The sequence below is a fragment of the Palaemon carinicauda genome, chromosome 1 (assembly GCF_036898095.1).
Source record: "Palaemon carinicauda isolate YSFRI2023 chromosome 1, ASM3689809v2, whole genome shotgun sequence".
Taxonomy (NCBI): Eukaryota; Metazoa; Arthropoda; class Malacostraca; order Decapoda; family Palaemonidae; genus Palaemon; species Palaemon carinicauda.
In genome coordinates this window covers 262,460,943-262,488,442 of record NC_090725.1, presented here as the reverse complement: position 1 = coordinate 262,488,442, position 27,500 = coordinate 262,460,943, and the positions used below count along the sequence as shown (strand labels likewise).

At 36.3% G+C, this 27,500-nt stretch overlaps 2 protein-coding genes across 8 annotated transcripts in view; one reads left to right on the top strand and one right to left on the bottom strand.

Moving 5' to 3' along the window:
• Window positions 1-27,500, top strand: part of LOC137655707 (signal peptide, CUB and EGF-like domain-containing protein 1) — a 348,295-nt gene that overhangs the window by 49,308 nt on the left and 271,487 nt on the right. The window contains exon 1 of one of the 7 annotated variants that reach the window (XM_068389745.1): window positions 20,172-20,238. The exons of the other annotated variants lie outside the window; for them this stretch is intronic. The gene's annotated coding sequence lies outside the window, so the exon portion shown is untranslated. Of the gene's footprint in view, window positions 1-20,171; window positions 20,239-27,500 lie in introns of those variants that run through there. 7 annotated transcript variants of the gene reach the window in all.
• Window positions 8,234-15,473, bottom strand: LOC137644582 (uncharacterized). The gene is made up of 3 exons (XM_068377544.1): window positions 15,300-15,473; window positions 9,552-9,761; window positions 8,234-8,785 (listed from the first exon to the last, which is right to left on the bottom strand). Exons 1-3 carry the CDS (start codon window positions 15,355-15,357, stop codon window positions 8,523-8,525), a joined length of 531 nt encoding a protein of 176 aa, XP_068233645.1. The 5' UTR covers window positions 15,358-15,473; the 3' UTR covers window positions 8,234-8,522.

Below are 27,500 nucleotides of genomic sequence, written 5' to 3'. Positions count from 1 at the left end.
TAATACAGTACTTCTGCAGTCTAGGAAGAATATCGGTGTTCACTTCTGTTTGGTCCCTGTCCATGTTAGGGTGGATGGAAATGAACGAGTAGATAAGACATCTAAGGAAGCTTCAGGGCTACTTAATATATCCCCCATAAGTTTTCTTTACAAAGACCTTTAAAAACAAGATACATTTTTACTGTAAGAATAAGTGGCAGTCTTGATGGTCTAAATCTGAATTGATCACCAATACAAAATTGAAACATCTTGTAATTCTATAAGTTGGACGAATAACATCATTTTAACTAGACTGCGTATTGGCCATACACATGCAACCCACAATTACTCAATGAAGAGTGGTGAAGGGAGGCAGGCCCCTCTTTGTAATACCTGTCAAGTGCCAATAGATATCAAACATATTTTAGTCGATTGTCCTGTTTTTAATCTTCAGAGGAGGACATTTACTCCAGGACAAACCTTTAAGAGATATACTGGGGAAAATTGTTATACCCTGAACTTTTAGAAAAAATTTATACGGAATATTAGTTTATATCACGAGCTTTAATTAATTTTATTAGTTTATTTTTTTGAATCCTTTAACTCTTTTATTTCGCAATTAGATGTTATCGTATGAAAGTTGTGTGATTGGTTTTATAGGTTAAATGGATACCAAATGGTCTGAGTGTACGGTAATCTTTGTTAATTTGCACTATATAGCACTGAATGGTCTTTGATGCCCCAGTGCTTGGCTTAAGGCCTAAATTTTACATTCAATTCAATTCAGATAATACACAACCTTAGAATTCTGACGTACTTAAATTCTTAAACTGAGAACTCCTTAAGCTTGCATTGAATAATTTATTGTTCTTCTTAATCCTCGATGTTCCTGCCCTTCCACCCTCTTAACGAGAGAATGCCTTGACGAAGTCATGTGGTTTCTTCATATTGTTGAAGAATTGTGACGGACAAGAGGGCCCTCGAACTTAAGGAAATTGCTCCCAAAGTTCGAATCTAAATTTTTCTCCCTTTCATCGATTTCTTCTGCTCAATATTACTTCGACCTTCTCCTAATTTTATCAACTTTCTTTTGTCTTGCCGTCCTGACTCTTGAGTATTATTTCTCCTAAGTTTATATATATATATATATATATACATTATATATATATATAATGTATATATATATATATATATATATATATATATATCTATATATATATATATATATATATATATATAATGTATATACAGTATATATATGTGTGTATATGTATATATATATATATATATTTTTTTTTTCTTATTTCATTTATTTATTCATGTATTTATTCTTATTTTTGTTATTTAAATGGCGGGGATATTTCCACATTCGTTATTATTGCCTGCATAGATGAATGGGAGAAGGGATCATGGTTGAGAGGTATTTGCATTCAAAACTATATGTGAAAGTATTGGATGATCTCAGCCATCCCGAAAACGATTTGGACTTAATTAGCAGAACCGCTCTCAAGGGTTGGGTCATCCGAATCTGGGGGGGATCCAATCCTTGATATGGGACTCTCGGCTTCTGGCCGGAAGCCCATCATTACAGATATTGGGAGGATGATTCCATATTTTCTTGGTCTCAGTCCTAACAGGCGGGTTTAGCTTATACCTGTTTTGGTGCTATCCTTCCAGTAGGGTATGGAGTGGACCATCTGGGAAGTATACTCTCATCGTGCCAATAGTGGAGAATGCAAATTTCCTTTCCAACGAATGATACTTTCTTGAAATTCTCAAGCAGGTATATCAACAAAACAATCAACAAAAACCAAAAAAGAAAATCCCACCCTTAACTACGGACCCTGGACATGATGACCTCTGCTAATTTGTTTAGGGAAAATTCGGTTGATGACCTCGGAACTGGAAAGGACAATGCTACTGATATTCCAAAATCAAGTAATGTGAGTAACACAAGGAAACTTCGAATACTTCATGTTACCCAAATCCCAATAGAGACAAACTATGATAATCTATATAAGATATTTGAGTGCTATAGATGTATAAAAGAAATAAGGATGAAACTTAAAGATGAATAACGAGATTCATGGATATTTTACTGTAGTTATGACGAAGCATTTAAAGCAATAAGTAACATGAATAATATTAGAATTAATAACTTAAATGTCATGGCTGCTCTCTGCGATAAGGTACCAAAGGATTTGGATGTATATAGGCCTGCCGACTGGTCGGAAAAAGACGCTGATTTAGTTATGGCTTCCCAGAGAAAGCCAAAACCACCAATGTGAATGTGGCTTGTAGCTGAATCAAAGGGGATTACAGAGAATTATTTCAAAATATGCAAATTACTTAAGAAAAAAGTAGGAACTATTGCACTGGGCAATATGTCTTGTTTTGGAAAAAATACTTGCCTTATCCACGCCAAATCGAGCACACAATCTGTAATACTGTCCAACCAAAAAACAACTAATGATGATATTAAGTTAGATGTCAAACCCCACCTAAATTTTAGCTACGGAAGGGGAGTAGTTTTTAACAGATCTGTATGAATTTACAGAGGAGGAGATACTGTCCATGTGACTAAATGTATGGAAAGTTCACAAAGTCCCAGGTACATCAATTATTATCCTTACTTTCCAGGATGCTGATGTACCTTTCCATATTATTATGGAAAAGGAAATGATTAAAGTACGACCATTCAAGCAGAAGCCACTGCAATATTTTAATTGTTTTAACTTTGGATACCCGTCTAAAGTTTGCAAAAATAAGAAAATGTGGGGTATTTGCTCCAAATCTTACCATGGAGAATGTGCACTTGGAGTCAGTTGTTTAAATTGCAACTCAAATAATAAATCCATAGACAAGAGCTGCAAGCTGTATAAGTTGGAAGAAGCTGCCCTCAACAAATCTAATTTAGAACATATAAGTATGGGACATGCCAAAAGACTAAAATAAATCAAATACCTATGCTAAGGCATTAAAATCAAACCCACCTAGTATTGCCAATAGCTCTAGAAAAAGAAATATACCATCTTATAAAATGCTGAATGATAAGGTAAGCATATTACCTTCTGAGGCTTTACCACAGTGTATTAACACTAGGTCATTGCCCATCTCTGTACAGCCTTCGTCCTTCATCACAAAAACTAGTACAAACATCTCAGGCATTTTCCTTGCCTGATTTGATGGAGGTTCCACTTAAAACCAACTTACCTGATGGCACCTGTAGTGGGAAAGGTGTAAAAACCTAGAATCTCACTATCTATTAATGATGAAAGAGGGAGACCTCCATCTCTCTCACCCCCTCCATTAGAAGTATTAAAGTTAAGACATCAAATAAATTGATGTTTTGTCTGTTTATGTATCTAATGAACCCGAAGATAAATTGAATAAATCAGAAATTCAAGTTGAGGTCCACCATCTTCCTCAACAAATAGATCAAAAGGACACAAAGAAAAAGACAAACTTAAAACCTAATATATTAAGACCATCTCTGAAGAAACCTTCAGGTACTAATGTTAGATTAAAAACTGCAAATGGGAAGACCTCATCCAAGATGTCTTCCCGAAATAATCCATAGTTTTCTCCTCCATTTTACAATGGAATTGTCAGGTTTAAGGGCCAAATATGAAGAACTTAAGCTCCTAATTCATGAACATTCCCCTATAATTGTATGTCTACAGGAAAGTATGCTTGATGCTAACACTCCTTGTTCTTGAGAGTATGTTAGCTATAGAATGCCATGTAATCAACAAGCCGGGAGCCATGGCAGAAGTCTCATGTACGTTCGTCGAGATGTTACCCAAATACCTTTGTCTTTTTGTACACCCCTGCAGGCAGTGGTTGTACAAATTGATATAGGGAGAAAATATACATTATGCCCTCTGTTCTTGCCTCCAAATGATAATATTTTGCATGATAATTTAGAAGAGATCATTCAACAACTCCCTCAACCTTTCTCATACTGGGAGATATGAATGGTAGATATCCTTTATAGGGTGATGTTTTAGCAAACACAAGGGGCAATATTATATCATCAATTGTGGAAAATGAGGATGTTGGGCTCCTTAATACAGGAGAGCAGACACACTTTCATGTCCAGACAGGTACTTTGTCATGTATTGCAATACCTATCAATCGCAAGCTCTACTTGCCTTCTAGATTTTGAATGGAGGACATTAGAAGATTGGCATACTAGTGATCATGTACCAATCATTATAAACACCAACAATGGTCCACATTTACAGAGATTATCACGATGGAATCTTGACAAGGCGGACTGGGATAGATTTTGTGAACTAAGCGAATTTGAAGGGAATGCAGAACAGTTTGAAAATATTGATGATGCCATAGACTTACTGAATGGAACCCTTCATACAGCAGGAATTAATTCAATTCCCAAAACAACAGGGTTATTTAAACGACGACCAGTCCCCTAGTGGTCTTCAGAACTAACTGCCCTGCACAGAGCCACAAGGACTTTAACTAGATTGTGTAGATGCCGTACTGAGGACAATTTGATTATATACAAGAAATGTAGAGCACAGCTCCGTTGTGCCATGAAAGAAGCTAGGCGCCAGTCTTGGGTATCTTTTGTTTCCTCCATTAATAGTAGAACACCACCATCCTCTGTGTGGAGGAAAGTAAAAAAGATAGCTGGCAAATTCACCACTAATCTACCACCGGTGTTGAAGTTGAATGATCAGTATGTGACTGGATCAACCGAGGTTAGCAATGCCCTGGCTGATGATCATTTCTCAAATGTATCGTGCAAGTGTGAAGCAGCCCCTGGTCACCAATATAGGAGCATTGAAGAAAAGAAAATTTTAAATTTTGAAACAGGAAGGGAAGAGTCATACAATTCTCCTTTTACTGAAAAAGAATTTGATTCCTCACTTGTTACATGTAATGATACAGCCCCTGGACCTGATGGAATTCCATATGCAAAGATTAAACATGTATCTGTTAATACAGAGTCATTTATTTTAAGCATTATTAAGAGAAAATGGAATGATCATAGTTATCCAAGTGTTTGGGAACTAGCCATTATTTTAGCCTTTTTAAAACCTGGTAAGGATAAGTTTTTAGCTGCAAACTATCAACCTGTTGCATTGACATCTTGTTTATGTTAGATCATGGAGAAGATGGTCAATGCAAGACTTATATGGTACCTGAAAAAGAAGGGTATTTTATCACCTATCCAGTGTGAATTTTGAAAATGTACTTAACAACTGATGTGTTGATACGACTTGTCCTCTATTTGTGAAGCCTTTGCTTCAAAACAGCACCATATAACAGCCATTTTTTTATCTTGAAAAAGCATATGATACTGCATGGAGATATGGTATACTTAAAACCATTCATAATTTGGTATTATGAAGAGAGCTACCGTTGTTCATTCAGTCGTTTATTTCACAGATTTTTTTCAAGTGAGAGTGGGGGAAACTCCATCGGAGAGAAAATGTCACTAAGAAGGAGTTCCCCAGGGTAGTGTGCTAAGTGTTACCCTATTTGCACTAGCAATTAATGGGATATCCTCTGTCATTCCTCAAGATATTCTTTCAATTCTTTTTGTAGATGATGATCTCCATATCATTTGCTGAAGCTAGAATGGCAATGGTTGAGAGTAAACTACAACTCGCAATTGACAAAATTATTCAGCGGGCTGATATGAATGGGTTCAAGTTTTTGACAAGCAAAACTAGTGTTATCCATTTCTGTTTTATTTGGGGAGTACATCCAGACCCTGATATGTACATCAAAGGTGAAAGGATTCCATGTACAAGTGAAGCAAAGTTTTTAGGCTTGATATTTGATTGTAGGTTGACATGGGTTCTTCACTTAAAATAATTAAAAGCCTTGATGCCTTGAAGCTTTTAAAGGTTTTGTCCCATACATCATGGGTGTAGACCGCAAAACTATTTTAAAGTTATACAAGGTCTTAATTTTTTTAAAAATTACTTATGGGTGTGAGATATATTCCTCAGCCACCCCATATTGACTAAAGATTTTAGATTCTATACACCATACTGGTATCAGATTGGCAACAGGAGCATTTAGAACTTCGCCTGTTTTAAGCCTCCTTGTTGACGCTGGAGAATTACCATTAGACCTTTACCGAAAGTCTTCTATTATTCGGTATTGGTTTAGGTTGCGAAGGCTTCCTAATTCTTTAGCCTGTCAGACTATAAGCTTTATAAAGCACTCAACATACTTTGAGATGCTCCCAAAATCCCCTCAACCTTATGGTTTTCAGGTGAAACAACTGATAGACAATCTTGATACAGTTAGAAGTAAGGTGCTTCCATTTAAGGTACCAACAATGCCTCCATGGAAATTACCAGTGGTATCTCTTTGTAAATATTTTACTGGAGTTAAAAAGAATATGACTGACATACAGTAGAAGCCAGGTCTCTTTTTATTGAACATATTGCAGAACATAAGGAATCAACTTTTATATATACTGATGGATCCAAATCCGATGCTGACGTTGGATTTGGAGTATATAGTAATGTTTTTAATTGTAGAGGTGCACTTCCTCTAACAGCTTCCATATTTACGGCCAAACTATACGCATACTAGCCAAACTATACGGCATACTAACCCCTATCGAGAAAATAGCACCACAAGATGAGGGCAATTTTACCATTTTTAGTGATTCAAGAAGTGTCCTGCAAGCTTTAGAAGTTTTTAATTTCAATAATCCTTTAGTTTTAAAGATTTTAGAGTGGCTTTTAATTATTGGTATGAAAGGTATAACAGTACAATTTTTTGGGGTTCCGGCACACGTAGGTATGTCTGGAAATGAGAAGGCAGATTCACTGGCCAAGAATGCTGCAGCTGAGTTGCTACCAAGAAGGTATCCCATTCCCAGTAATGATTTTTTACCTACAATTAAGAATTTTATTAATAATAATTGGCAACAGCATGGGATGGTTTACTTGAAAATAAGATGAGAGAAATAAGTAATATTATATCTATTTGGAGGTATAAAAGTATGCCCTGAAAGTGGGAGACTACTTTTTGTCATCTCCGCATTAGTCACACTCGGCTGACACATGAGTTTTTACTGGCTGGCCAACATCAACCATATTGCAATGACTGTTTGGTACCATTGACAGTGAGGCATTTGTTGACCGAATTTGCAGTAGTGAAAGAAATAGATATCTGTTTGAGGCTCGAGGTGCAGATGACAGGTTCATCCTTGCCAAGATTCTTGGACATGATGTGTTCTACCATGCTAGTGATAGTTTTAGCTTTATTTCAGAAGCAGGTCTTCTGAAAGATATTTAACTTTTAAAATGACATCTTTGCTTTTATGGTTTTAATTGAATATTCTTTTATTTACTTTTTTACAATAAACGATATCGGCGCCAATGACTTTAGATATCAGGATGCGAGAAAACCTCAAATCAATCAATCAATCCTTCCCTTCCCCGAAACAAGTAGATGAAAATAGTAATTCAACAATGATGGTGATAGAGAAGGCAGGCAATAGGCAAGGCATGCCCATATTGTTACCCGTAATGACTTATGAAATACTGTAGAATATTAAGTTAGTTTATCACATTATATATCCTCCGTAACAAGAGGATTTGAAGCTCTTTCCTCCAGAGAAGCATTAATTTTACCGTCAGTCTATTTCATATTCTAACGGATAACTGCATTTTCTGTTCGCTTGTGAAATGAAGGCTACCTTTTTCCAGTTTGTGAACTCTAACTCAAGAAATTATTGCTTAGCTTTAAGATCAATTGAGCTGCATGCCAGCCTACACATAGGTCTTTCGTTTTATTGCCAAGTTATCACCTCCTACGGTCAAATATTTGAATTTATTCATACATTTTGTATAACTATACAATCGCATATCTGTATGAGTGTCCTTGTTAATGCTTGCATCCTATCGTGTTTATGTCCCATGACATATAGAAAGGTTTTTACCTTTCCTCTTACTTTACTTTAGCCTGGAAAGCAATATTTTCAAAGAAGAAAATTATAGCTTTGAAAAAATAATACGCAAGATTAAGGGGTTAACAAATGCGAGTTTTTAATGCCATTCTGTCTGACTGTTCGTTTGTGTATCTCTTGTACCTTATTATGGCATTATTTCTATTATTGCACCGCAGCTTTTTAGTGTAATCGGTGCATTATTGTTGTAGCTTCTAATAGGATATTTCTGACTCACATTTTAAGTGTTTTCACTATTGTAGGAGCTAATCATTCTAAATGTGCACCTCATAGATATATTTATTTCAAAGGTTTTGAGACAATTCAAGAGATTCCATATTGTAATTAATATGATTTCTCAACAGAATTTTGGCCTCTTGCATAACATAGTCGTCCCAAGCGTTTCTTTCAACAGAAGAAACCTGAAAATTTGACAAACGGAACGGAAGAAGATTAAAATAACATATTGTTTTGCCTTTTTTTCTTAGTAACACGTCGGCAGGAATACATAACATGTTTGTTAAAAAACTATTAAAGAGATCAGTCCCATAATTATCTGTCCGTACCGAAAATTTAAATGAAAATCTCTCAGTTCACTTTATTCTGCGTCGACATCTTGGTTGTTGAAGCGTCCTTGCAAGTAGGTCGAGAGTTCGTCCGGCATCTTATCCTTCATGTTTTCCACAAGTAGGGAACTGAAGCCAGCTGATTGGAGGGGATCTGCCGCTGCCCTCATGTGCATCCTTGCTACTCTGCCAGGGGCTTTAAGGTCACGACCTCTGGAAAAGTTGCTGAAAACACCAGTGTTTCGGCCCAGGAGGGATTTCAAAATTGTTTGGACGCCTTCGGTGATGTCTGAACCTAATGGGGAAATAGATGCTTTTGTTAATTCCGTAATAGCTCTGAGTAATCAGATATTGCTCATTAGTCTGCCTAGGATGGCTTCATATCATTGCGTAATCACTCATTAAAAGAGAATGAAATGTACCAGTAGCAAACAAATTTGGCTATTCTCCTTTGGTCACGAGGGACCAAAGTTTGTGGTGGGTTTGGTAAATGCTTTCATTTCTTTTGCCCATCTATTGGAATCTCATGAATATCTCTTATTGGCTATGCAATGAAAGATCAGCAAAGAAGACTATAAAAAGCGTTGCAGAAATCGATTTGCTGAGCAACAAAATCGCCATCAGAATAGCACAGCAGCAACTGCCTTTATTATCCGAAATTAAAGAGAATAAAACCAGGAAGAATATTGGGAATAAAACAAAGTTAAGGATAAGAAGACAGATGGGAAGGAAGAAAATAACGAAAACTATTATATAAGTGATTAAACGGAAAATGTGAGAATTAAAGGAACATTGAGGAGAATTAAAGGAAAGAGGGGATTTGAAAAGTTAAAAGGAAGACTAAGAAAAGAACACTGCTTTTGACGATTTATTTGCTGAGTAGGGATGTTCATCCAAAAAGGGAAAAGATATATTGTACAGTTATTTAACCACAGATATTTAGAGTTAAATCACAAATCTGAAGGATGAAACGTATCGTCGAAAGATTACTAAACTGGCAAATTAAAAAATGCCGATGAAATTATTAACACAGAAAGAGGAACAGTCACTGCATTACCTACCCTTGACTTTGGAATCCTGAAGGTATGTAGAAAGCGCAGCCGCCCAGTTCTCTGAATCTGTCCTGACGGGTGACGGGTCCAAAACTCTCTCCATCAGAGTAGCCATTTCTCTGCCGGGCTCAGTGACGTCACCGTCTCTGCTGTTCCAGGTCCGTTTTCCAACTCTTGGAAAGGGAATTAAGTCTTGTCTTTTCACTCGGCGGCAATCACCTGAGAAAGGACAGAAATTCGATTCGAAAATTATTTCGGATTCCATTTGCTGTGGATGTTTAATAGTCTTTTGTTGAACATTGTATATTTCAAAATAGGAAAAGAATGTTGACGATAGGATAAAACATTTAGCGTTTCAAGTTTTTTGTAACTAAAAGTGTGAGCAATATCATAGATAATGTCAAAAGGGAATAGAAATTGAACGATTTTAGAACAGTTCTATAAGATAAGGGTATAAGAAAATTAAACAGTTCGGTAAATTGCTAGTAAAGGGAAAAAGTATTGAGCATATAATGAATAAAGATTAACAAAAATATATGATTTTAAATGCAGAATCCCCTCTCTCTCTCTCTCTCTCTCTCTCTCTCTCTCTCTCTCTCTCTCTCTCTCTCTCTCTCTCTCTCTCTCTCTCTCTCTCTCTTATATTTATATTTATATATATATATATATATATATATATATATATTTATATATATATTATATATATATTTATATATATATTATATATATATATTTATATATATATTATATATATATATTATATATATATATATATATATATATATATATATATATATATATATACTGTATATATATATTCTTCGCACTCCACAAAAGAGATTAGTTTACCAAACGTTCAGCTGGGCTCCACATGGCACTAGAAGAGTTGGACGACCCAGACCTACATGGCTGAGGACTATGAAGCGCAAAGTAGGAGATGATGAATGGAGAAGTATACAGACGATTGGCGAAATCTAACCGAGGTCCTTTGCGTCAATAGGCGTAGGAAGAGATGATACATATATATATATATATATATATATATATATATATATATATATGTATACAGTATATATATGTATATATATATATATTTATATACAGAGAGAGAGAGAGAGAGAGAGAGAGAGAGAGAGAGAGAGAGAGAGAGAGAGAGAGAGAGAGAGAGAGAGAGAGAGGGGATATTTCGAGGTTTCAGGAAGTGAGAAGAGAGGAAAGCTTAGAAAAGGTTAGATAGATGACGTGAAAGTCTCCATTGGAAGTAAGGTCCGAGTTATCCCACACTATTGTATGCAAGGTAAGATTGAATGACATAATGTGTGTCGGGGGAGCGACGCCTCGCCCTTAGTATAGATGAATGAAGCCGGTAGTATTGTGGAAGTTTCCCCTCACAAGTTTCCAGGGTATACAACTTTCAGGATTCTTTTGAAAACAACTATGATAAGAAATGAACTAGAAAATGAGGATGCTGTAGTAATCGCTTAATCCTGAAAATATTCTGACCAACATATCTGGGTGAGTGGCGAACCTTCTGATAATAAGAAAAATAATTCACATATAGGAATGGCAAAATACCTCCAAAATGGATCCTACACTAATGGAGATTGGTGCAAAATGGAGAGAGAAATATTCAGTTCAAGAACAAAGTCTGAAACCGGAGCAGAATGTTAAGTTGGTCAGCCTTAGGATCTTGTCATCTATTACATTTTGACGTTATAAGTTTCTATAACAAAGGTGATAAAATTATTGAATAAAGATAAATCACAGGACTACGTATAATGTCAAGTAAACTTTACCACATCTTCAGAAAAATATGATAATACCAGTAGCTCTTATTTTTAATGTGTGCCTGTTGAGCTTATAAAAGTAGGAATGATGTTACTGAGAAGATAAATTTTCACACCTTTTGGGAGGAGGATAATTATATCCCAAAACACCACACACTCGCATATATATATATATATATATATATATATATATATATATATATAAATATATATATTGTGTGTGTGTGGGTTTATGTATGTATATATGCATTTATGCGTAATCTCTATATATATATATATATATATATATATATATATATATATATATATATATATATATATATATGGGTGTGTGTGTGTGTGTGGGTGAGTATGTATGTATGTATGTATATATAGATAGATAGATAGATAGATATTTTGATAGACCGTTATGCTTGTGTTTATATGTACGTACGCGTAGTATTGATATATATGTGTGGATATACATATATGTATTTTGAGTTTGTGTAGCCCATCGTAAGCCTCCTAATGCTTTTTTGGGGAGGAGTGGTGATAGTTCCCCAATTGCGTATTTGTTACAGTACAGAACCTTGATGATGATCCTTAATGATAGATAAATGACCCAAGGTGTTCTAATGTTGCCCTTAATGTCTTTATATCGCAACCTCTCCCATCTACTTTTTTTTTCCCGTGGCCTTTGTTTATTGCCATGCTTTATCGGACATGTTTCTAAATGAAGAAAGTGTAACCCCTCCCGTATCTGTAGTGAATTACAAGGAAAATAGAAGTATTTTTCTAATTAGAGAGTTTTTGGTGTTAAGAATTCCCTTCCATCTTATGTGGCTCCAAGAGTCCTCTACTTTATGTCTGTATCTCCTCACAAATAAACAATTTCAGTCCAGAAGTGGTGTCTTGAAAGGCCAAGATTGTACACATCGCAAATTGGCAGGCCGATGCAAGAGAAGTCTGATTCTGCTTTTTGACGAAGAGCCATTCAGTGAAACACTAAACGGCGCCAACGATTCCCGATGTAAAGGCAAAATGTAGATAAATTGAAGGTTAGAATTATTAAGCAGATTAAGAGCAGTAAACAGGGAGTTGCCATTAGACAAATGTCTCGAATGGCATATTTCTAATCCTTGTAATATTTTCGTGGAACAGGCAACCTCAAAGAGCGTCCAGAGCTCTTTGATTCTTTTTATGACGTTGCTTTGCTGGGCGTAGATGTGCAAATAAAAGTTAATAAATTTTGCAACATATTTTACAATTAGCCCAAAATCATATTCAAGATTATGGAAAACAAATTGAAGCAAAATCACTATATATCTGAGTATACAAACAAAAAAACTACTTATTCGACTCATCTTTTATGCGATTCAGTAAAGTTCCAAATAGCACAAATAGCATCCGAAAGACTATAAAAAATCACTTAATTTCCACCGTTGCCATGAACCTAATCCTTTCAATTCCTCAGTATTTTATGGTTTACGTCTCTGGTTACCAGTCCAGTTGGCCTCCAAACGACATAATATGATTGAAACGTTTTATGTGACGTTTATGTACCGACCGCTCATACAGTATGAAGCTGTTATAATTGTTATTATTATTATTACTATAATTGTAGCAGATGGAGATTAAGTCATTGCTCAGATGGCTGCAGGATCATAGCAGGGACAGAAGCGGAAATAACAGTATTTAGGTAGACCGTGTATACAGTATATATATATATATATATATATATATATATATATATATATATATATATATATATATATATATATATATATATATATATATATATATATATATATATATAAGATAAAAAAATCCGATGTTTGGTTAGATTAGTAGGAAATTATATTTAGAATATGAAAATCGTCAAACAGCTTAGGTATAGCCAGTTTCATTAAAAATGCTAATGAGATGAGTTCGTGTTGACAAGGGAAATGGACCACTTTTAAAAATAGCGATTCAAATAGCAATTTACACGTTGAAAAAATGTCGCTATGAATAAATTTGAAATGACTTTTTTTCTGTAATATTCGAAAATTGTTAAAGGAGACGAATTCCATTTCCAGACTCAGAAGGTCCACTACAAGAATCGTTTTCAAATGGAGTGAAGATAAATCTTGATGGTACGGAATCAATGGTAATGGAGGGGTAATGATAGATGTTTAATGCCACACATATATCTCCTTTGAGTGGCATTTATGGTGTCAGAAGATAGTTTCAAGGATATGATAATGATAATAACTAAGTCAGATATTATCACGCTTTGTTTAGTGTAACATTAACTGCCTCGTCTCACATCTGCCATGCGGTGCAAGCATCTTATGCAAAAGGCACAATGCTAACAGTTACTGATGGCGGAGAGACATAGTAGCCGAATCACTCATTGAGCTATAGTAAACAATGTTCAAGTTTCAACCCCTAGTCAGTCAGGTCTGCTTGGTAAACCGTACGCACTTGCTAATGAAAAATGTCATTCTGGTTTTAGGGCAAGACCAAAAATACGGTATGTCACGTCAAGGTTTCTCTCTCACGTAAAATGGTTAAGTAATCCAAACACATTTGAGAGAGAGAGAGAGAGAGAGAGAGAGAGAGAGAGAGAGAGAGAGAGAGAGAGAGAGAGAGAGAGAGGGGGGGGGGGACGCGCAAATGATATTTCATCTGTTCGTTGAAAACATTCTAGTTCCTTATGCATGAATTTGCTTAGAAAAGGGCATCAAGAAATGTAAGATAAATTTTCCAAGACTGAAGTTTTTCTTTAAAACCACCAAATGATATCTAGTCCCAACATTGTCTCGGAGGAAAATCACTAGGTACCCGATTCAAAGTTTAGTCCAATGTTCCGAAGGACGTTGAAAAATATGTTGATGTTATGTAGCCTTGAGGACCTATTCCACCTGGCCTAGACAATCACAGAAAAATACACTAGTCGAAGCTGTTCAGTTTGGAAAACTTTACTTTAGTACTCGAATGACATAATTCGTTTCACTTTTCCACAAAAATAAAAACTATCCTGCTATTGTGTGTTGCAAATAAGGATCAAGGTGATTTATATACAGCTGTGCATTTCATGTTCTCTCATCATATCGATGTAAGTTTTTCTGAGCATGATTTTGTGCTGGCCCATTGGAAACGTATCGGCCTGATATTCGCCAGACTGGGGTTCGAATCCCGCTCATACTTGTTAGTTTCTTTAGTGTCTGCAACTTCACCCTCCTTGTAAGCTAAGGATGGGGGTTTTGGGGGAGCCTATAGGTCTTCCTGCAGAGTCATCGGCAGCCATTCCCTGGTCCTAGCTTGAGTAGAGAGGGGCTTTGGACGCTGATCATATGTATGTATACAGTATGTGGTCAGTTTCTGGGGCAATGTCAGTGTCCCTTGCCTCTGCCATTCATGAGGGGCCTTTAAACCTTTATATAAGATTTGTCTAACATACTGAAAAACCGATAGCATTTTTCATCAATTCACGCATTATCGGCATTTCAAACACACAAGTATATATATATATATATATATATATATATATATATATATATATATACATATATATATATATATATATATAATGTGTGTGTAGGTTGTGTATTATACATTTATATATATATATATATATATATATATATATATATATATCATATATATACATATATACACATATATATATGTGTGTGTATACATACATACATACATATATATATATATATATATATTATTTATTTATATATATATATTTATTTATATATATATATATATATATATATATATTTATATATATATATATATATATATATATATATTTATATATATATATATATATATATATATATATATATATATATATATATATTTATATATATATATATATATATATTTATATATATATATATATATATATATATATATATGCAAATACATATTTAAGAAACCCTTCCCAAACATTCTCTTCATCTTTTTGATGCAATAAGTGGAAGATACAACTTACTACTGACGACGACTAAAGCAAAGAAGAGGAATGTGCCAACAATTACGGAGTCCTTCATTGTTATCCAAATGGAGATGAAATCGTTCACTCGACTTGTTTTCAAACTTTGCTCTGATGAGGGGAAACTATCACGGGGCGGACTCTTGCAGGATGAGAGGAGGTGGCCTAGTGTAATCGGCCGCTGGAATGAGGGGTAATTTGAGGTTGGGAAGGTTATATACCTGAGGCGGGGCTGCTTCTCTCTCTCTCTCTCTCTCTCTCTCTCTCTCTCTCTCTCTCTCTCTCTCTCCAGAACCCACGCTTAACGCTTTGCCACACGTCTCCTTTACCAAATTACAACGTTGACCTGTGCTTGCTACAAACTTACGAACCAACGATGACGGATGAATTGATCTTTCCAAATATTAGAGAGGAAACCAGTCTTTTGATTTCAAATGCAAATATTTGAATTAAAGCAGTTGTTTACATTAATCAAATACTGGAGATAAAATTGAACCGTGCCTCAAAATTATGGGGGGGAAAAAATAGTAAGAAAAAGGAGACTTTTCGTGGAATAAATCTAATCGACTACTTTAGATTCACCAGACTCAAGAAAAGGTGTAAAGTATTACAAGAATACAATTAATTATTTTCCAGAAGATTAATAGCTATAACTCTCTCTCTCTCTCTCTCTCTCTCTCTCTCTCTCTCTCTCTCTCTCTCTCTCTCTCTCTCATTCTCTCTCTCTCTCTCTCTTGCTAAAGATAGGCATAGGCCTACTCCATCAAAAGAAAAAAATAAGAAAAGATTTTATAAAAGGAATGGAAATATGTGTGAAGTCTGTACAACTCTTGTGAAAACTAAAGCAATACCAACTGTCGCTAAAAACGACGGCCACTTTTAGTAGAATGACAGAAGATATTTATCCAATGACTAGTGAGGACATTACTGACATTGACATAATAAATAGAATTATTGATGATGGAAATGAAAGAATGGAATAATCCTATTACCTTTTTTCATATTTTCCTCTAATATTGGTAAAGTTCACAGAAATGTATTAGTAAAAGCTGTTATTCCTAACAGAACAGGAAAAATAAACATCTCAAGACAGTAGGCCTGCCATCGGCTTTTATCTATTCCAGCAGATAGTAACGAGTTGCGGCTAACTAATCAACTGCTTCTCTCTCTCTCTCTCTCTCTCTCTCTCTGCATTGGCGACCGTGAACACCTTCTAGCAGTTCACCGTGTTCACATAGGTGTATCTAAACAATTCTTCTTTTCTCAAGGGGTTAACTACTGCACTGTATTTATTCAGTGGCTACTTTCCCTTTGGTAAGGGTAGAAGAGACTCTTTAGCTATGGTAAGCAGTTCTTCTAGGAGGACACTAACATCAAACCATTGTTCTCTAGTCTTGGGTAGTGCCTTTGCCTCTGTACTATGGTCTTCCACTGTCTTGTGTTTGAGTTCTCTTGCTTGAGGGTACACTCAGGTACACTAATCTATCGTATTTCTCTTCCCCTTGTTTTAATAAAGTTTTTATAATTTATATGGAAAATATTTATTTTAATGTTATTACTCTTCTTAGAATATTTTATTTTTCCTTGTTACATTTCCTCACTGGGCTATTTTCCCTGTTGGAGCCCCTGGGCTTGTAGCTTCTTGCTTTTCCAACTAGGGTTGTAGCTTAGCAAGTAATAATAGTAATAATATAGCAATCCATATCCACTTGAAGACCTGTCCAGTATGAATGAAATTACATTAGATTAACCGAACATGATCTTTAATGTAGAGTATAAACTGTACAGTTAGAATCAAAAGAACGCCGACACTCACGGAAAATTTTTCGTCAGATGTTTCTGTGTTCCCATGACAAAACAGATAAACAGTTGCTCTTCTTACTACGTCTACGAAATGGGCGGAGCCTTTTCCAACCTTATCAATCAAAGACAGTAAAGGGCTGTCTCTGTTATCAAAAACATACAGTTGTTACAAATGGAATTGCCTTATTTCAATTCTATGTAATCATTTGACGTCTCGAATATCCACTACAAATACTGAATGCACGTTCACACACACACACACACACACACACACACACATATATATATATATATATATATATATATATATATATATATATATGTGTGTGTGTGTGTGTGTACATTTATATATGCATATATATATATATAATATATATATATATATATATATATATATATATATATATATATATATATATATATATATATACTGTATACACACACACACACATATATATATATATATATATATATATATATATATATATATATATATATATACACACCATCATGAATCCCCAAAATCTTTTAGAAATTATTGGAATGTCGTAGGTAAACAATTCCTTTCGTTAACAGCTACCTTAGATTATTTCGACATTTGTCTTGTTCATGTCACTGATGAATGAAAAAGAAGTTTCAATCATGGTTCGATGTTGTAAAATAATAATAAAAAAAAACACCATACAAGAGTGATAACGGCATAAAAGACATTCAGAGAGAGAGAGAGAGAGAGAGAGAGAGAGAGAGAGAGAGAGAGAGAGAGAGAGAGAGAGAGAGAGAATCAAATTGTTTGAGCTTACAGTAATTAATGAAGTAATCTACCAGCACATAAACTCATTTTTAGACATCCATTCATATCAAAATTTTGCTTAGCATTAATATACAATGTTTTCAATAGAAACGATTGTATTATGCTTCCAAATGCTCATCGTTTTTTCCGTTTTTAGATAATAGATAGCAGCATTTCGTAATACTTGAGGATACTTTAATGTAAAATATTTCATCATTTACTTTACATTCCCTTTTGTTGAGCTTTGTTGTCTCACCGTCTGTGGCGGCGTCAATGACCCTTGATGTCAGGATGCCTGAAAACTTTAAATCAATCAATCAATCACCGTCTGTGATCGTGGCCAAGAATCGTTAGTATTGACATTTGAACTAAAATTTTGAAAAGATATACAATAACATTTTTGCTACATTACTAATTCAATCTTTATCGCTAGAGCTTTATTCGCTTGATAATTATCATGGCCGTATGGCAAAATTGGAGATAGTTATCACAGGGTATAGATAACGAGATTATTTTGTTAGATTTAAATGACTATCCAAATAATGGGTGATTGAAAAAAAAATAGCTGTAATTAGTGAGTCTTTGTCTTTTGGGTGTTTGGAGGATTTGCTTCCTTAAGGATCCGTATACCAACATTTCTCTGGCTTGATATAGTTAGATCATTATATTTTGTAGTCCTCCACATACCTTAGGTGCTCTGTAGGAAAATTTACCCGTTTGTTTTAAATTCAACCAAGATATTTTATTTATCAGGAATAATAAAGGAATGGGATATATATTGTATAAAAATCTGAATTTCACCACTCATTCGTGGAAGCGTGCTACACAGTGATTTATTTTTTATTTTTTAGGAGGGGTTGGTTTGATGAAGATTGTAAAAACGAAGATTGAGGTAAATGAAATACACTGCTGCATACGCTTTATTTCTAAATCAAGGTAGTAAAAATCTTGTCTTGGCTTCACATAAATATCAAATAGTTGTAGGTTGGAATGGTCAAGTGAAGACGTTTCTGAGAGATTTCCTTTTTGGAGGGATAGTGAGAAGCTTGGAACTAAAATTGACAGCCTTAGACGACCACTGGAGTGAAAGGCCATTCATTTTGAAAATAATAAGAATGTGTAGTAAATATGTGAATAAAGAATGAAAGAAATGATCACAAATGCTAAAGAATTAAACAGAGGAACACACACGTTAAAGAATAAAGACCTAGAGAATGAAAGAAAGGAACCCAAATGTTAAAGAATAAAGACCTAACACATGTCAGAGTCCCATATAGGAAGAATATCAGAAAATATAATCTAAGAGTGCGAAAATAGTTGAGGATGCAAGGGTATTGCTCCTCAGCTGTATGATTTAGTGATTAAAAGAATAACCAAACATTTATTTTCGAGATATTTTAATATTTGGTTTTTCCCTTTCTCCGCTAACTCCATCAGCTGTAGATACTTTGACAGGCTGCGGAGCTGGTATGGATGGCTATTGCTCGAACGCTCCGAACTAGAGCTTCACGGATAGTAATGTATTTTTCGCTCGTTAAGCGCCCATCTATCTTGGCCACTTGATCACTTAGAAAGAACGCTGTAAATAAGGACTTATCATACTGAGTTAATCCTATTTGAATTTGTGCATGAAATGGATAAGAAGTCAGTTTGATCTCCATATGTAATTTTTCAAGGTAGTAATTATATAATCATTGATAGCTTACAGTCAGGGTATTAGTATGAGGAATAATTTTGTGCTTATGCCATCTGCACATATGTTTTTTTTTTCGGCAAAAGAGAAGAGAATATATATTTTAGGAAAATAATTATAATATAGTTTCATGACAAAATTTTGGAAAATTATGTCGTTCTGAGAATAAATAGCTTTGTTATATGATTGGTCAATAAAACAAATTTCTGAAAGCTTTTGCTAGAATGTAAAGCGTCCTAAAATAACTCAATTTAACTTATTTTCAATACGAAATATTAAATTCTGATTGTATTCAAGGTGCTCTACAGTCATCAATATCTATTGTATCCATCATTGATTATCTATGATGCAAAGTTGATGCCTGAATTTCGTTACTTATCAACCTTCCAACAACAACAGCTACTTTATTCTACTGCTACCATCTTTACAAATCAACTAGAAATATTTGCTAGAACATTAGCAGTTATCAAATAACATGTAGGCAATGATACAATATCTTACAGGCTATATCAAGAATCCACATTTAACTCTCTCCTCAACCCATAAAACAGAAATGACTTCTTTATTCCACAGTGTCGGACTGGCCGGGGCAGGGGAATCTCTCCCTCCGACCCTTCCCTGGAAAGTGTCTACTTGGCCCCTCCTACTAAAAAGTAGGTATTGAAAAATAATTATATATATATATATATATATATATATATATATATATGTATGTATATATATATATGTATATATATATATATGTATATATATATATATATATGTATGTATATATTGTTACGGGCCCGTGGTTTGAGTCCGGCCTTGCTTAAGAGAAGGGCCATAACAAAAATAACAATGGGAAAGGTCGCCAATCAGCAATAAGACAAGGAATACTGACAAATATATGTATTTACAATAATATTCAAATAAAAACTAATAAAAGAAAGGGGAGCACAACAGATAATTATATTTTAATTTAAGCCACGAGGAGCTTCCGAACGGAGTTTGGTGGACCGTGGATGAAACTTCGGCACAGCAATCACGTTCCCTGGAAAGGGAGATAAATTAAATCATTAACAGCACACTTACTTCTACCGCCTGGGAACACGATGAAGTCGTGTGGTCAAAACCTTTAAGCAAATTAAATGAAAATGCAAAACTTAGGGATTTAAACAGTACACATGAGAATCAACACTGTCACAGGGTGAATTAATTAAGGCTAGGACTAAACGGCACATGTGGTTTGGGTATAGGGAATAGGTTAAAAGGTTCAGTGGGTAGGATCTTTCTTTAAAGGATAAAAGGAAAAATGGGATGTAATAAGGAAGGGATGGGAGGTTGGGTAAGGATAATGCAGATCTCAAAATCAGACACCTTACCTTAGTAAAAAGGACTCTGGTTCCTCCCTTGTGGAGGATATGTAAACAGAGGTCCTGCCTCCCTGATGTCTTGAGGGTGAAGAAGATGTCGTTCCCTCATGGAGGTTGAGTCACGAAGAAAGATGCCCAGCCGCTCCTAGGCAGACTGAGCTCCCTTTTGCCCCCAAGGTTGGGGGGGGGGGGGAAAATTGGCCTGACTATTGTCCCATTGGTCAGGCCTTGTTACGTGTCCTGACACTCCCATCAATAGGCGTCCCCTTTCTCCTGGGATTTCGACGTCGCCACGTGATAAGTAAAGATGGCTAAAAAATGAGACCTCAAAGGGGAGTAGACTGGTATAGGATGGTTGGGGGGTGGGTGAGACTCTGGGTAGGGTCCCAAAACTCGTGGCCGGCCGACGAAGTCCTTACTGGTGGGGTCTTTGTTTGGTAGAAAGGTGGCGCAATGACCGCCATTACTAACAATATATACAGTATACATATGTATGTATATTTGTGTGTGTTTTGTATTTGTAGTAGATAGCCGAGACGTTAAATGATAATACAGAATTGAAATATTGTAACTCGATTTGTAACATTTGTCAGCTAGTGCTAACAAAGACAGTTCTTTGCTGTCTTTGATTTGCTAAGGCTGAAAAAGGCTCTGCCCATTTCGTAGAATGGGTAAGAAGAGCAACTCTCTATCTGTTTTTTCATGGGAACACTATAGACATCTGATGAACGATTTCCCTTGAGTGTCGGCGTTCTCTTGATTCTAATTGTACATACGTGGAGCAAACAAAACGGCGGAAGGGGTCTGTCTACCCTGGCATAGAACATTAGAATTTCAGTTCTTGTTTTTAGGCAATATTAGAGGTTCCCATCATTTTGTAGGTTCTGGCTATTGGTTAAACTACATATCACATCAGATGAATACAGTACAGTATTCATGGCATAAGATTTGGCAGATTTATCATTATTTAAGATTTAAAAAGTCAGGGATGTTCTTATCTCTTGATTGTAGGGAACTTTCATGTACTTAATGATGTTTTGGTATAGAGATTGTAGAATTGTGGTTTGTGTTGGGTGGTAGAAATTCGACAATTATATATACGTCTTCCAATACTCTGTCTTGATGTCCAGGAGCATTATTGGTCACAAGCAGCACCTTCATCATTCGTTGATAATTGTCTAGAGCTTGTCTCTAGATGATGTAGACCAAAATTCAAATCCCATATAGAACTTTCAAAGGTCTTAACTCCGACCCAAATGTAACTTCTGTGCAGCGTCTGCCTTCAACTGACTGCTACTTGTCCAGCAAAGGAGATGAGGTATCATAAACCACATATTGTACAGCAACCACAGGACTTATGGAGAAGCTATTCAGTTTCCTGTGGATTACTTCTTGCAGGTAATGGCACAGACCTACAGGTGTGGTCTTGGTCATTCCCACCCAGGAATACCAAAGGTTGATCACTCCCGGTCAACTCACTTTCTTGAGTTAGAGATTTCTTGCTTGAGGGTACAATCAGGCACACTATTCTATCTTATTTCTCTTTTTTTTTTTTTTTTTTGTAAAATTTTTTATAGTTTATATAGGAAAGATTTATTTGAAAGTTGTTACTGTTCTTAAAATATTTAATTTTTCCTTGTTTCCTATCCTCACTGGGCTATTTTCCTTGTTGGAGCCCTTGGGCTTATAGTATCCTGCTTTTCCTACTAAGGTTGTAGCTTAGCAAGTAATGGAAAATGGAAAATATTCGCTTTTATTTCCAAAGGCATACGAGCTCTTGCAGACTTGAACAATACCTGTCTTTATTGTGTTGCCCACCGCATTGCTTCACTCTTAGGTCTCGTTAGGCATTTTTACTCTAAAAATAATCGTGGTTGGGATTTTATTGTCATTGTATAATAATGTCTTGATTTTTGTTGGTTACATGCTTGCTGTGGCTTTGTTAGTGGATGCTAATTCTCCCATGATTTTTCTATTAGTTTTCAAATTATATCTCCTCTTGAATACACTATGCCCCACACTTGCTGTAAATGGATAAATCTTTATCATAATTCTTACTCATGCGGCTGAAGAAATTATTTGGAGGTTTAACGTCCTCTGACTAATACATGGGAGTCACTCTATCTTTCTTTTAGTCATATCCTTTATCCATAAATTCAATACCTAGTCCATGTTTGCTAAAACTTTGTCCACCTTTGCAATGTACGGGGCTGTGGCAGTTGCTTTACTGTATCTTTTTCCTCCTAAAAGTTTCCTAAATCAAAGACTTATTCTTTTTATCATTAAATGAAAAATATTTTCCTTCTCTGCAAGCACAACACCTGACACGGTCTTTTAGGCTTTTGGGCCAACACTTAGTTTTCTTGAAATGTATTTAAGAGTTCATGGTTTCACAGTACACTATCACGTGGTAAATCCCTTTTATTACATGTATGTAGATGCTGATATCAAAGCCACCTATGATACACTGTGCAAATAAGTGCAAAATTAAATACAAATTGATAAAATTCCTTTCTAACAGTGTGTTATTATACCTTGATATCGAAAAAATCCTTGATACACTAGCAATACCTAATAATTAGCAATACCTAATAGTGACTTTGGTTATGGAATGGTGGATAATGAGCAGGATACGTATTCTGATTATAATGGACTTACTCGTGAAATGCATCTTGTTCTTATCCACGGGGCCTACTGTATAAATGAAAGTGTTGGTATCTTGATGCTTGGCTCAACAGAGGACTCGGTACTAAGTGTAACAAGTTTCTAACTCAGCTGCTTGTTGAACAGACATGTGCATAGATGAATTGTGCTTGCTGTGAAATTTTTGGCAAAGATCCCACGTATGGTTTTGTATAATGGCATTAATTGGTAAACTGTGTATTGGGGAATCTGTGGATAAGAAGGGCAAACTATAAAACAAAAAAAAAGAGGAATATGGCCTACGGGAGTCATAGAAAGATTTATGATAAATTATATAGAGGGTTAATATCAGCATTATGTTCTTAGTGCAGAGGAAAAAACGGAATACTATATGATAGAATGATCTGAATAGCAATGTATATATGTTAATGTATTGGTTGGCTTTACAAATATGGAAAATTCAATTACTGTATAACAATAAAAACCTCTAAAACAGATGCATATAGGCAATATATGTACATTATGAATATATATATATATATATATATATATATATATATATATATATATATATATATATGTATAATATATATGTACTATATATATATGTATATCTGTTTTTAGACGTCTTCATTGTTATAATTAAATTTTCCATATTTAGGAAGCCAACCAATAACTTAACAAATAAATTTCTATTAAATTCATGTTAGAAATATAAAGTATTCCCGTTTTTTCCTCTGCACTAGGAATATACTGCTGATTTCTTCTATGGAAGAAAATTTAAACTTTCGACCCTTTGTGAGACAGAAATTAGAGCATAGAGCATTCGTTAATAGGACTGGGAGGGTGTGGTTGTTGAAAAGTTAGGACTTGGAAAGGTGTGGGTATAAGTTTGGCAGATAAAGTAAAAATATGACAATGTGATGTGTGAGGCACCAATTAGATGAAAACTGAGACGCGAGATGAATTCAACTAAACTTTATTAAACGGATATCGAGCTTAAATACCAAGACTTGCGAGCAAGAACATCTATAAAATTCAAACAAAATTAGACATGAACTATCATGTTTATTTATACAGTGCGGGAAGAACGAGTGATAAGATAACAATAAAAACCGTTACAGTTTATGAGCATGTATGAAACATGCAGTACATGGATCCCCCTAAAAATGACAACATGTGAAATAAAGCACCCTGCTCTTGAAAGGTGTACTGTAGGCGGGTCATCTGGCAGGAGATATGCAGGTTTTAGGTGATCAATGAAGACCCAGTCTTCTTTGCCATGTATGTTAAGCAAGAATGCTTGCGATGGATCATGAGGAAAGGTCCCGTGTAAGGGGGCATTAGCGGCGACTTGCTAGTGTCGTTGCACAGGAAAACGTACGTCCGTCTATATTTTTTGCTTTGGGCTTTCAAGTCTGGCTGCATGGAGTAAATTTTCTCACAAATTGACATAGGCGTTGGAGATTGTGGGAGGAGGTTGCAGATGGAAAAAAATGGCAGGGACGGCCAATGGGTAGCCATACATCTTTTCAGCTGCCGAGACATCTAGAGTGTCTTTAGGAGTAGTCCTTATTCCCAGGAGGACCAAGGGAAGCTGGGTAAACCAGTTGGAGTCCTTGCAGTGGGACATCAAAGCTGCTTTAAGGTTGCAATGAAAACGTTCAACCATTCCGTTAGCAGCAGGGTTGTAGGTGGTTTTCTGATGTAGTGTGATTCATAGGAGGTTTGCTAATGATGTCCACAGTTGAGAGGCGAAAGTGGTACCCCTGTCAGAAGTTATATGCTCAGGGATACCAAATCTAGCTATCCATCCTGAAGCCATTCCCATGGAAACTGCAACATCTGCCTCATGTACATCTGCCTTACTCTCAAGATGGATAGCTAAATTTTGTATCCCTGAGCATATAACTTCTGACAGGGGTACAACTTTCACCTCTGAACTTCTTCTTTGTCTACATCTTTTCCCACTTCTATGTGGGGTCGATGTTGACAAAGAAGAAGTTGAGAGGTGAAAGTGGTACCCCTGTCAGAAGTTATATGCTCATGGATACCAAATCTAGCCATCCATCCTCATGTACATTTGCCTTACTCTCAGGATGGATAGCTAGATTTGGTATCCATGAGCATATAACTTCTGACAGGGGTACCACTTTCACCTTTCAACTTCTTCTTTGTTAACATCGACCCCACAAAGAAGTGGGAAAAGATGTAGACAAAGAAGAAGTTGAGAGGTGAAAGTGGTACCCCTGGCAGAAGTTATATGCTCAGGGATACCAAATCTAGCAATCCATCCTGAGAGTAAGGCAGATGTACATGAAGCAGATGTTGCAGTTTCCATGGGAATGGCTTCAGGCCACCGTTGGGAGTGGTCGATGATGGGAAACAAGTAACGATGGCCTTGTGATCTGGGTAGGGGCCCAACTACATTTATGTGAATGTGGGCAAACTGATGGTGAGCTTGAGTAAAGGGGCCCACTCCTGAATCCGTGTGTCGATGTACTTTTGAGGTTTGTCATGAAGTACAGGTGTGGACTCAATCCTTAGCTAGCATCCATAGTAATGCCATGCCAAATGAATTCCGTCTTCAGTAGCTGTGCAGCAGAACGGCGTGAGGAATGTGAAAGGCCACGAGTGAAATCAAACACCTGTTGGCGCATGGGATCAGGTATCCACGGTTTAGTTCTTCCAGTACTGATGTCACAGAGGAGGGTGTCGTTGGAGTCATCAAGTGGGCGTCTTCCCAATGGAGGGATATGCAGGATGTCCTACATGCTTGGTACTCCGGAATTTTTTGTTGGGCTTACGCCAAGGTGTTGTAATCTAATCCCAGGTGAATGGCAGCCAATGTGTTTCTTGACAGGGCATTGACAACGGGATTAATTTTCACAGGGATGTTTTGAAGAGTACAATTGTATTCAGCCATGGTGGAGAGATGTTGGCGTTGGTGGGCAGACCAGGCGTCGGACTGTAGAGTTAATGCTTGCGCCAGAGGTGTGTGGTCTGTGCTAATGACAAAGGTCGTACCTTCCAAGAAGTGGTGAAAATGGCGGACAGCCGAGTACACCTCCAGCTATTCGCGGTCGAAGGTAGAGTAGCCTTAGCGACTGCCAAACAATCCGGTGGTATAGTAATAAACACAATGTTTGGCAGAAACCATGGGCGTTTGACGAATTTCTGGACGGAAAACATCCAGATATTACGTGAGGAAGTGGGCGTAGGCAGTCGTGGTGCGCTGATGAGGAGAGCGAGGTCAGAGGTCGAAGGGGGCTAGTTGGAGAGTTATTGACGGGTAAGATTCAGCGTTGACTAGCCGTCGACGAGCAACATATACCAGGAGCTGATAATGTGAGAGGAGATCTGCAGCGAGGATTGGGAATGTGATGTCCAACGAGAAACTTCCAGTGATATTTGATGCTTCCGAACGATAAGGTGAGGTTCTCGTAACTATAAGTGGGTATCACAGATCCGTTGACAGCTACCAGGCAGATGTCAGCAGATTTAGACAGACTCTGTCATGCCCTGACGAGTAGCCTTGACCAAAGGGATGGCAAGCACCCTTATCTACCAAAAAATGCACACCCGTACTTGCATCATGTAAAAAGAAAAGATTAGTGGCAGGGAAGGCCGCTACCACAAACGATGGCCTACTTACACGATTTTTGGCCTCTGGCAACCATTCAAAATATTTCTTCACAGCAGCCCTGAATCTGGAAGGGTAGTAGCATACCTGTGGCAGATGGATGTCAGCAATTGGGTTTAGAGGTCGTTGGTTGTGCCATGAGCGAGTGGTGGGTGGTGGGCAGTTTTGTCGTCGTTTTGTCGCCGCTCCGACATGTCATGGGGTGGGCATCTGTGTCCTACTGCATTCACGTCAGCTTTGGTCGATGTTGAGTACTTGTCCACTTTGTCCGTAGTGG

What these genes read in the sequence shown, in the direction of transcription:
- LOC137644582 (XM_068377544.1), bottom strand. Translation starts at nt 15,357, where the DNA reads ATGAAGGACTCCGTAATTGTTGGCACATTCCTCTTCTTTGCTTTAGTC. An exon ending in TGCTTTAGTCGTCGTCAGTA is followed by an intron (nt 9,762 to 15,299) that starts GTAAGTTGTATC and finishes GTCCTTTCTCAG; the next exon opens with GTGATTGCCGCCGAGTGAAA. An exon ending in TCAGGATTCCAAAGTCAAGG is followed by an intron (nt 8,786 to 9,551) that starts GTAGGTAATGCA and finishes TTTCCCCATTAG; the next exon opens with GTTCAGACATCACCGAAGGC.